This window comes from Canis lupus, chromosome 2 (genome assembly GCF_003254725.2).
Source record: "Canis lupus dingo isolate Sandy chromosome 2, ASM325472v2, whole genome shotgun sequence".
NCBI lineage: Eukaryota > Metazoa > Chordata > Mammalia > Carnivora > Canidae > Canis > Canis lupus.
The window spans coordinates 54,429,268-54,441,611 of NC_064244.1; the positions used below are offsets into that span (position 1 = coordinate 54,429,268).

The following is a 12,344-nucleotide window of genomic DNA, read 5'->3' on the forward strand; positions in this document are numbered from 1 at the left end:
ATCCATTACTTCCAGCTTGTCCAGCTTGTTGGTATAGAATATTCATGGTAGTCTCTTATGATGCTTTGAATTTCTGGAGTATTGGTTGTAATACCTCCTCTTTCATTTATAGTTTTATTTATTTGGTTCCTCTATTTTTTTTCCTTACTCTAGTTAAGGGTTTGTCAGTTTTCTCTTTCCAAAGAATCCACTCTTAGTTTTGTTGGTTTTTCTATTGTTTTCTTAATCTCTATTTCATTTATTTCTGCTTTCCTCTTTATTATTTCCTTCCTTTTTCTAACTTTGGCCTTACTTTGTTCTTTTTCTACTTCTTTGAAGTATAAAGTTACGTTGTTTGTATATTTTCTTGATAGATGAGTGTGCTTATGGCTATAAACTTTCCTCTTAGAACTGCTTTTGCTGCATTCTGTAACTTTTGAGATATTATATTTCCCTTTTCATTTGTCTTAAGATATTTTTTATTTCTCTTTTGCTTTCTTCTTTGATCCATTGGTTATTCAGGTGTGTGTTGCTTTAATTTCCATGGACTTGTGAATTTTCCATCTTTCTTCCTATTACTAATTTCTAGTTTCACCATTGTGGTCAGAAAAGGTACTTGATAAAATTTCTATCTTGAATTTGTTGAGACATTTCATTTCACTAACACATTATCTGTCATAGAAAGTTTTCAGTGTGTTCTTGAGAAAATGTGTATTCTGTTCTGTTGGATGAAATGTGTGTTGGGTCCATTTGCTTTATCGTATTGTTCAAGTCCACTGCTTCCTTATTGATTTTCTGTCTGGATGATCTATCCATTGTTGGGAATGGGATGTTAACAGTCCCCAACTATTTTTGTATTGCTGTTCATTTCTCCTTCTACTTCTGTTAGTATTTACATTATATATTTAAGTGCTTTTGATGTTGGATGCATAAATATTTACAGTAAATATGTAACTTCTTAATGGATTGGCCTTTTTATATTAATATAGTGAACTTCTTGGTCTGTTTAGACCATTTTTAGTTTAAAGTCTATTTTGTCTGATCTAAGTATTGCTACCCTGCTTTGTTTTTGTTACCGTTTACTTGAAATACCCTTTGCGGTCTCCCTTCGATCTCAATCTGTGTGTGTCCTTAAAGCTAAAGTGAATCTCTAATAGGCACCGTATTGTTGGATCTTGTTTCTTACTCTCTTCTCCCATTGTCTTTTGATTAGAGAATGTAATCCATTTATATTTAAATTAATTACTGATAGGTAAGGACATATTATTGCCATTTCAATATTTTTTTGACTGGTTTAAGGTTGTTTTTTTCTTCTCATCTTGCTATCTTCCTTTATGATTTGATGGCTTTTTGTATTGGTATGCTTTAATTCCTTTCTCATAATCTTATCAGATTTTTCCTCTATGGTTACCATGAGTCTCACATAAAATATAACATCCTATCTTAAGCTGATGAAAATAATGTGACCAAAAGTTAAGGGAATGTATGGAAAGTATTACTGCTGTCTTTTATTTGATTGAAATGAAAAGTTTAAACTCTCTGGGGTGACTCACTGGCTCATTTGGAAGAGTGTCTAACTTGATCTCATATGATTATGAGTTCAAGCCCCATGCTGGGTTTAGAGACTACTTAAATAAATGAAACTTTAAAAAATAAGAAAAGTTTAAACTCTGAAAAGCAAGGTGCAGTTATCACACCAGAACTGAAGAAAGCAGATACTCATCAAGAGAGCTTTTGAAATTTTGGTCATGCATGGAATAGAGAGGAAAAGAAGTCTACTCAAGAAGTCTACCCAAGAGTTCTGTTAATGGTTAGTCACATGTTCATGAAAGTGGCACAATGAGAATAATACAACAGCATGGTTCAGTGGACAGGCTCTGAAGTCAGGTACATCTGGGCTTAGGTCCTGCCTTTGTTCATTATGACCTCTGTGACTTTGGACACACTACTTGTTTTAAGGCTGTTTCTCTTCTATAAAATAATAATAGTCCCTACTCATGGAATTCAGTGATCTCATGCATTTAAAGCACTTAGTGTAGTAACTGGCACATAGAAGTACTCCGTAAATGATAACAGGGTTGCTGTTATTACTAGGCACAGTCCAGACTCTGAAATCACACAGATTTGGTTTTGAGTGCCCCATCTGCCCCCACACTGGCCAGGAAAGTACTTAACCTCTCTCAACCTCAGTTAATATAAAATAGAGTTAATATCTACCTCATACTGCTGCACTGAATATTAAATGAGCTGTAGTATATGGGAAGTACCTGGTTGTAGTTGGATTGGGTTGTGAAATCAACTTTTCCTTCTTAAAACCTGCTCACTTTGGGGCACCTGGGTGGCTCAGTGGTTGAGCATCTGCCTTCAGTTCAGATCATGATCCTGGGGTCCTGGCATCACATCCCACGTCAGGTCTCCTACAGGGAACCTGCTTCTCCTTCTGCCTATGTTTCTGCCTCTCTCTCTGTGTCTCTCATGAATAAATAAGTAAAATCTTTTTAAAAAGACAAAACTGCTCACTTTGATACTAGACTCTCTTTTTTAAAAATTTTTTTGAATATTTCTATACTTGAGTATTTGAGTCACATAGGCCTAGTCATCTTTGAAGGTCCTCCTGGAAGAGCACTGAAAGAATATATTTATTTAAATTTTCCTTAGTCCCTTTTTCCATTTTCTTTTTGTTGTTGTTGTTAATCTTTTTTGCTTTTAGATATTAATAAATTGTAATGCCTAAGGATTATAATTTTAACCTCTTAGCATAATTCTTCCAAGTGGTGAACTAAATCATTCACCCTAATCAATCAATCAGAGATTGATTGATCACCTATCATGTGCCTCGCACCTTGTAACAGCAGAGGGTTCATATGCTGTGATCCCTCCCCTTTAATCTATTTGAGCTCTGTTCAAGTAGGTTGAGCTGAACAGTTGGGTTTTGCTTTTCCTACTTTTTGTTCTTGAGCCTTAATCTCTGATTACTTTATAGAATCTCTTAAAGGACTTTCCAGTTTCACTGATAGCTATAATTTAACAAGCCTGTTGACATTTTGATTCTTTGACATTAAAATACCTCATTTTTTTAAGTTCTTAATAATCAGCTACCTTTAAACCTTGCCTTTTTTCTTTTCATTCTATTTCTCATCAAACTGAACTTTGATTCAATTTCTCCTAAAAGTTTTATTAAGTAACTTTAAAAGACATAAGAATCTCTTTTTAGCCCTTCGTGTAGCTCTGATTTTTTTTCTTCCCTGTTCATCATAGCATCTTTTTGTAAAAAGCCAGTATAAGAGACATTGACTTTGAGAGTCTACAAATCTGATTCACATTCAGCAAATGACAAAAGCCGTATTTTGTTTTATCTGTTTGTCAAATGAAGATAATACTTGCCACCTAGTTTCAACAAGGAATGCTATAAAGATTCAATTTTGAATGTCTTGAATGCATGTACTCAGAGCTATTGAAATATCTCATTTTTATATGTTCCCAGTATACATACTGCTTTATTTTACAATAGTGAAATTTGATTTTTACTTTGTTACCTCACTATAAAGGTAACAAATACTTATTTCTTTAAAATACAAATGGTCTTATTTATGATTAGTTTCCCAGTTTACAGACATTGATATTTCTGTGAAAAAAGCAGTATATCAGAGGCTTAGAGGTTGGACTCTGGAGCCATATTAGTTGGATTTGAATCAGGGCTTTGTTTATTATGTTATGTAAGTAAACTTGTGCAAGCAACTTCACTGCCTGGTGCCTCAATATACTTATCTGCAAAATATAGATTATTTTATTATTTATTTGTTTATTTGAGAGAGAGAGAGAGAGAGAGATAGGGAGAGAAAGAGATAGAGCATGAGCCGGAGGGCGAGGGAGAAACAGGCTCCCCGTTGAGACAGGCAGGAGCCTGATGCGGGGCTCCATCCCAGGACTCTGGGATCATGACCTGAGATGAAGGCAGACACTTAACTGACTGACTGAGCCACCCAGGTGCCCCAATATAGGTAATCTTAATACATCATAGAGTTTTGAGGAATAAATTAGTTAGCCTGTATAAGTGCTTAGGACACTGCCTGGGACTCAAAAACATTAGCTATTGTTACTATTGACAAATAATAGATGTGTTTATCCCTTTAATATTTAAGTACCAGATGTTTTTTATAGTATTTTGGCTGTCTGTGAAAGACGACAGGCTTTCCCCTAACTGGAACTCCATTTTATTTTAAGTTTATTTATTAAAGTAGTCTCTGCACCCAATGTGGGGCTCTAACTCACAACTCTGAAATTTTAACTCCATTTTATCTATCTATAGAGAGGGAGAGAGCTCGACTGGGGAGGAGGAGGGGCAGAAGGAGGGGATAGAGAGAATCTTAAGCAGGCTCCACACCTAGCATGGGGCCTGATGCAGGGCTTGATCTCTTGACCCGAGCCAAAATCAAGAGTCAGCTGAGCCACCCAGGCTTCTAGAACTCCATTTTAAATTCAGAATGCACAGTTAGGTCTTCTGTGCCCTCCTGCCCCTCCACTGATTTCCCACATTGCAGTCTGATGGGTTTTATGTATAAATCATTTTTTTGTTATGAAAATATTATGCTTGTTGTGAAAATTAACATAATACTGAACAGCACAATATTCTCTCCTTTCTCATTTCTGCTTCCTAGGAAGAGTAAGTCTCTTCCATACTTTTATTTGATCATGTCCTCTATTAGTTTATAACCCCTTCCACAAGCTTTCTGTGACCCTCAGGATGCATTCCAACAGGGTCTGCGGGGTCCTCCTAGCCGCTGCACTCCTCTCGCTTCCGCTTTTTGGTAATTGCTGTTAGATTCTCAGGTAAAGAGTCACTTCTTCAAGGAGGTTCTTTCCTGACCTCCTAGATGGGTAAGTTTAATGTCCCCCCAGCCCTTGTACTTGTTCTACCATAGTGCTGCTATCTGGACCCGGGTGGGGGGGCGCTAGAATTGGCGAAGTGCTCTTGGCATTTAGTGGGCGGGGCTGAGGGGTTCTGGGTGGTCACCGGTAAGAATCATCTTAAGCCCTGAGTGACTTTTGATGGTCACATGGGTGAAAAAATGTCAGCTAGAGCCTAACATGATTTTACACATGCACATGGAATTTTTTGCAGGATTTTAATTAAATGTTGAGTTTTCCAGGAATAAAACTGCTATTGAAGGAAGAGTATGCCTTGTTTTGTTTGGAGTGGTTCACCATTTGGGGAAACCCTGTCAAGCAAGGCAACATTTTTCACATCAAAGTAACTTACTTTTATAGGTGGAAACAGCTGACTGCTCAGTAAATTTTTTTTTTAATGTAATTGAAATTAGAAGGGGAAGAAAAAGCTCTGAACCAAAGAGGGATAAAGCACTTTTCTCTTTCCTGGCAGAGTATATTCGTGTTCCTCTCCCCTCCTATCGCACCTTTTTCATATTCTTCATTCATAGACCGCGCATCTGTCTCTCTCATTAAAGGAGAGCTTAGTGGGGGCAAGAACAATATTTTACTTATCTTTGAATCTTTGTTGCTCATTGAGCACATGGTAGTTGCTCAGTTCAATATTCAGTTGAATTAATGGCAGCAGCAATAATATTTATTCAACAAATATTTATTGAATCAGACTCTGCTAGGCAAAGAAGGCAGAAAGACACTGTCTTCTCAGGGAACACGATATATTGCTAAGAGCTGGAAATAATTATAATATGATAGTTTCCGAAATGAAAATATCTATAAACTTTAGATTTGTAATGAAAAAAAAAAACATTTAAGTCTTGTAGGGATAAAAAAAAAAAGTCTTGTGGGGATATCATGGAAGAAAAATAGTATCCAGTATCAAAAATGATGCCAAAGAAGACTCTCAATAAATATTTAGAAATTGAATCTATGAGCGTAGCTCTGAAGAGTGAGGAGTTTGCCAAAGGGTCACATGTAGAGAACCTTCCAGTCAGGAAATCCTATTCAGAGGCTCAGTCGGTATTGGTGGAGCATAAAGTTTGAGGTTAAATCACAAGAGCTGTTTCTAGAGGTGATGGACCAGGTCGTGAATGGCCTCTTCCTTGAAAAAGAAGTTAGATTGTATCTTGCAGGCAGTAGGAAACCAATAATGTGACAATTAAAACTACTACATTTCCAACCATACCATATGCCAGGCAGGTACAGCAGCTCTCCTACCACAGAGCTGATACGGTCTCATTTTATAGTCGAGAAACTGAAGCTCAGTGAGATGAATTAACTTGTCCAGGTTTTCATAGCTACCAAGTGGAAGAATTAGGACTTAAACTTAGGTTGGTTGAGTCCAGACCTCCCATCTGCTTTTTAAACAATATTACAATCCCTCCAACAGGGAAGAAACTAGATTTATTTTTACTTTTTTCAACTAGTGTCTTTACCTCACACGATTTTTAACTCTGGCAAATTCGAACTTTTTATGGACATGCAAAATCTTAACAGTTTGGAACTCTTCAGTTTGCTGAAGGCCCCAAATGGTACCGTACGGTAACTTAGCAGGCAACTTTTTATCCTGGTGTCATCTTCTATTCAGCGAGTTCACATTAACTGTCTTGGCTGATGAAATGCCTTTGGTTGAGGGGTGTTCACCATGGAATGCCATGGACCAACCAGCATGATTTGCATACTCTAAAAGAGAAAAACTTGAAGTACTACTTTCCTTTTTTGAAACATTTAGATCTGAGTCTTCCACATGTAAAAAGAATAGTAATTACTTCAAGAACATCCAGTGTCAATCTTGATATTCTATTTATTATAGATGTAGTTTACTATTTAAATAATGAGTCCCGCCTCGGAATTCTGGTGTTTTTGGTTAGCTTGCAGTACTTCAGATGTTATCTAAATAACCCTGTGGTCCCTCTGGCTACCCTAGCAGAAGATTCCTCCTAATTTTAATGGCTGTTAAAATGTGGTAAGTTCTGGAGAAGTGGGATGGTGGTGATTGCACAATGAGGATGTACTGAAATGCCATTAAACTGTACACTTGAAATGGTTAAAATGCTAAATTTTATATTATGTATATTTTACCACAGTAAGAAAAAAACGGCATTTAGAAGTTCAGAATGACCTGACATCTCTTAGCTAGCAGTTACCAAATATTTTTGAGAATCTGTTCCCAACAACCTGAGTGAGGTCTAAGGGAATGGTTTATCTTTGTTCTATCTATCCCATCATCATAGGCTAATCAAATTAAATGTTCTTAATACTAAACTTTGGGGAAAAAAATTCTACTTACTTGGGTCCAGGGATAGAAGTGTGATAATGATATTATGGGGCACTCCTCATCAGGACAGGTGTGTTGAAGATGTCTTTGGGACTGACCGCTATTGGCACCAACTTCACTTTATTCAAGAGGGCAGCTAAGGAGTTAAGTAGGTTATCCAGATGGCACTTCCACTGGTGTGATGTGCATGGTAGCAGCTCCAACTCGTAACTAAAGTTCAGATTTTTGGGTTCTCTCCTGTTAACCACCCATGTCCCCTACTCTTGTATTAGGAGCAATTAAATTTTTACCCATTAGAGTCACAAAAATTAAAAGAATATGCTGGCAAAGGAAACATTCATATTGTTGGTGAGTGTGAATTGCGTAACTGTTTTTAGAAAGTAATTTGGTAATAACTGTTAGAAAGTTTTAAGCGCGCATACTTTTGGCCTAATAATCCCACTGGGTTGCTACTACTTTGTAGACACATTAGTCACATTAGTGCAAGAATGTTTTTCTGTGACCTGTTCGTTGTGGTAAAAAAAAAAAAGAAAGAAAAGTGGAAGCATCCCAGAAGCCCATCAAGAAGTGGTTGAACAAACTATGTTTTATCCATTCTAATGATGGATATGCGACTATTGAAAAGTGATTTAAATACATATGTTAGCTGGGAATGATGGTCTATTATGTGTTTACAGGTTGTAGCATTAACAGAGTGTAGCTTATAGTATGATCTTAAACAAAACCAAACCAGAACTATATGTATGTTTGAGAATAGAGAAAGGTGTAGCAAGATTCTTATCAAATTTAAAACATTCTGTGATGGACATAAGCTTGGAGGTAGGATTGAATTAACTCTATGTGTACAACCATGTTGTTTGGTTTGTTACAACTTTTGTAATTTTAGACAAGTTTCCGAAGTACTAAGAGGGAATGAGAGATCTGTAATGATAGATATTAATAAGAGGGATTACTTTGGATAACTGAGAAGTGGTTACAGTGGAAACCTTGGTGTACTGGTAATGATTTGTATTTTGGTGCGGGCACTGGTTACAGAGGCATCTTCGGTTTGTGAAAATCCATTTAGTCGCATGCATATGATTTGTACAGGTTGTGTATATGTCAAAGTGTATTTAAATTCTGTCACAGCAGTACAAGAGAAGATTATCCTGTTTTTAAAAAACACTTTCAATAAATAATGATACCTGAAGTTGGGCAAAAAAACAGGACAATCCCATTATTATAAAATATAGTGTACATATGAGCACACAGAACGAAGAGTGGAATAAAAACGCTACAATATTAACAGATACGTCTAGCTAATTATTGGTGGGGGGGGCGGTGGTATTCACTTTGGGTCATTTAGGAAGTAAGAGGTGGTGAGCAAAGCTGCGTTACAGGGTATTACCCAGAAAACAAGGTGGAAGAAGGAGAGAGGAAAGGTTTAAAAATAAGGAAAGAAAGAAAAACAGTGCTAACTAGAGACATGCGGTAAGGTCAGGTAATTTTAACCCCTGCTAGGAAGTGCCTCCTACTAGGAAGGGACTAATTTCATCTGTCAAACCATCAGGTAGGAATAAAGCCATGTGTAATATCCTGTCTTTCATCGTACTCAATTTGATCTTTACAAATAATTCATGCTTGATACTGAAGTTGTGTTTTCAGCCACTAGTTCTATTGAAACTGTGTCATTGGTAGAATAGTTTGAACTGATTGTAGCCGACGCAGCTCTTCGTAGCCTGAGAAACCTGCGCTGGGCCCAGCCTTGGCTAATTAACGGTGGTAATTTGCTCCGATCTTTCTGAGCCCTGGTTGACACATGGGGGCCGGTAACACCTGCCCAGGTTGGGGGCCTGGAGGGAAATCAGGAGAGGTCTGTGACAGCGCTTTAATAGAATTCAGCACGATCCACTTACAAAATCACGTTTTTCTTGCTTTTCCTTCACCCCAAAGTCTTCAGTTGTGAGATGTGGTATTTCAGACGGAATCTATTTCACTTACAAGTTCAGGAGTCAGGAGTGTATACGAGAACGCAGTTTTTTTTTTCAGTCCCGTTGTGCAGACGTAAATGCAACCTTTCGTGTTTATTGCGGTGTGGACTGTGATTGAAATACATTTAAGATAGTGGAGACTAAATATTGGAGCTATGCATCTAAAACTGAAAAGTAAACTTTATGATTTTTTTCCCCCTAGTATGGAGCTGTCAGGGAATGATCAGGCTTTCCCCCTCCCCATGTCAGTGGTTCTATCTAAAACTGAAATGTAAACTTTATCATTTTTTTCTCCCTAGTATGGAGCTGTGGGGGGGGGGGGGAGTGATCAGCCCTCCCCCACCCCCCATGTCAGTGGTTCTATCTAAAACTGAAATGTAAACTTTATGATTTTTTTTTCCCCCTAGTATGGAGCTGTCGGGGGTAGTGATCAGGCCTTCCCCCGCCCCCCCCCCATGTCAGTGGTTCTCCACTGCTCGCCCTGGGGACTCGGAGTGACTAGTGCCCCGAGTCCGACCTCTGCAGGTGTCCCGCGGGGGGGGGGGGCCGGGGGGGCGGGGGGGGCCGAGCAGCCGGGCCTGGCCCCGCGCCCTTGCGTCGCTGGGCGGCGGGCGGGCGGGCGGGCGGAAGCCGCGCGGCACTAGGACCCAGGGGGCTCCCGGGAGCGGATCTAGGGGCCAGATTGCAAATTCGCGGTGACTCAGTCTGGTCGGCTCCTGCTCGGCGGCCGCGGCGGCAGCGGACGCGGACGTTGGCGGCCGAGCTGCGAGGGCCCGTCCCCGGCCGAGCTGCGAGGGCCCGTCCCCGGCCTTCGCCGTCCGAGGCTCCCCGGGCGCCCCCGGCAGGTGCGCGGCGGCGGGGCGCGGCGGGGTCGCGGCGGGGCGGGGGCGCGGGGGGGCGCGGGGCCTGCGCGCGGGACTCACGGCCGCCGGCGCTTCCTGTCTGGCTTTCTTTGCAGCAAACCAAGATGGAGTACGAGTGGAAGCCCGACGAGCAGGGGCTGCAGCAGATCCTGCAGCTGCTCAAGGAGTCGCAGTCCCCGGACACCACCATCCAGAGGACCGTGCAACAAGTATCCTTCGCGAGGCCTCCCCGCCGCCGCCGCCCCGCGCGGGCCCCGCCGCCCGGCCGCCGCCCCTCCCCCCGCCCTCCCGCCGCCCTCCCGCCGCCGCCGCCGCGCCCGGATCCCTCCGCCCTCCGCGCACGCGGCCCGTCGGCCCGCCCGCGCCCCGCGCCCCGCGCCCCCGCCGGCCCGCCCGCGCCCCCGCGCCCCCGCCGCCCCCGCGCCCCCCGCCGCACGTGCGCCCGCCGGCCTGCCCCGGGGCGGGGGGGGGGGCGGCCTGGGGCTCCCGGGGTGGAGCCGGCCCCGCGCCGCCCCCGCCCGGTCCCGGAGGCCCCCGAGGTCCCCGGGGCCCCGGCGGCGCGGAGGCGGGGGGCCCGGCCTCGCACCTGTTGCGGCGCGGGCGGCAGGACACGCGCCCTCCCGGCCCCCGCGCCCCGGCTACAGAAATTTAAGACAAAAACAAGACACTTAACGCCTGCGGTTTTTCGCAGAGACCCCTGTGGTCTCTATTGTTAGCCCCCAGCGACCCCGCGGAGCCGGTAGGTAGGAGCCGGGCAGCCCGCGGAGCCGCCGAGGAAGAGGAGGAGGGGGGGGCGGGGAGCGCGGCCCGGCCCTGCTGCACCCCGGCCCGGGGCGGAGGCACGTGGCCGCTCGGCTCGCCCCGCGCGGGCAATTCCGGGGGGCAGGACCCCGGGGGCAAGACCTGGGGGGAGAGCAGGACCCCGGGGGCAAGACCTGGGGGGGGCAGGACCCCGGGGGCAAGACCTGGGGGGGGAGCAGGACCCCGGGGGCAAGACCTGGGGGGGCAGGACCCCGGGGGCAAGACCTGGGGGGGGAGCAGGACCCCGGGGGCAAGACCTGGGGGGGGCAGGACCTCGGCGTGCAGGACCTGAGGGTGCAAGACCTCGGGGGCAGGCAGGACCACGGGGTGCAGAACTTCGGGGGGCAGCACCCTGGGGGCAGGACCTCGGAGCGGGGGCGAGGAGCTCCGAGCGTCCTCCGAGCCCGCGGGGTGCAGGCCCCAGCGCCCGGCTGCGACCCGGCCTCGCCCGCGGTGGCTGTGGCCGAGGGGATGAGACCAGTTGATGGTACTTAGTGGACTCGCAGGTGATCGTACGGCACAGTTAATTCTCCACTTAGCCAAGCCCGTGACCAACCTTGCAGTCCCATCCGTAGCGCTATAGAGGATTATTCCCTGTTTCGGTACGTGTTTATTAAATACCTTTTACACGCCTCGTACTGCGCTGGGGCAGACCATCCATGTTTGCAGTCCGTTCTGTGTGCCTGGAGCATAAGGAACAAATTAAAATTAAACTTCAGTAGGCAAACCGTATTTAAAAAAAAATAATAAGCATTGCTTTATATTCTCAAAGTGCCTGGTGATGGATGACCTTGTTCTTTTGTGTGTCCTAAGGAAAGCGTTTATTGCATTGTCGTTTTTGTATGGGCTTGAGACTTAATAATAAGGGTAGATCCAGCCCAAGTTGCAAGAAGGTAAATCTTACGAGGAGATGTTGATGAAAAATTAGCGCATCGGCTTTTCGATCTTGGCCATTCACTAAAGAAAGAGACCGCTGGGTTTTACTTGAGCAAGGAAAGACTTCGGAAATTTTTTAGAGACCACCTTTTAACTAGTTAATTTACCTTCTCACCACTAACTATTGAGGGTATTCTAGTGAGCAATAGCTGATACCTAAGAGTTTTGCACCATGGTTTTAATTTCAGAACAAAACAACTTAGATCTGAGTAAAGACATTTGAATACTTCTGTCTAGTAAAACCCAATTACGAGTATTATTAAGAAGAGTATTAGAGGTTAAGAGGCCGTGAAGAAAGATATGATACAACATCTACGTCACTGTTGACTGCCAACAGAATGAAATACCTGCAGACTTAAGTCCCTAGAAATGTTAGATCTTGGGGAGGGGGGACAATTGTAGAACTATTGCAGTTCAGTAATTTCATACTGACCTTATGTAATAGGACTTGATACACAGACTTGTGTATAAGTGACATTTTATATTCAGTTTAAGTTTAAAAAGTCATTTTATAAAGTTGATTTCCCTAAGTAATTTTTAAAGACCTGTTTTCATTTCTTTGGAATGCTTTTC

The 12,344-nt window shown here is 43.2% G+C and overlaps 1 protein-coding gene across 4 annotated transcripts in view; it reads left to right on the forward strand.

The window, feature by feature from the left end:
- The window catches only part of TNPO1 (transportin 1), a 96,676-nt gene that overhangs the window by 24,672 nt on the left and 59,660 nt on the right, over positions 1-12,344 (forward strand). For 3 of the 4 annotated variants that reach the window (XR_007407038.1, XR_007407045.1, XM_025448166.3), the window contains exon 2: positions 10,130-10,243. Coding sequence is in view for 2 of the 4 variants with exons in the window: in XM_025448166.3 (XP_025303951.1) it covers positions 10,130-10,243 (114 nt within the window). In the remaining 2 variants the exon portion in view is untranslated. Of the gene's footprint in view, positions 1-9,951; positions 10,017-10,129; positions 10,244-12,344 lie in introns of those variants that run through there. The other variant, XM_025448167.3, reaches the window with a different exon arrangement.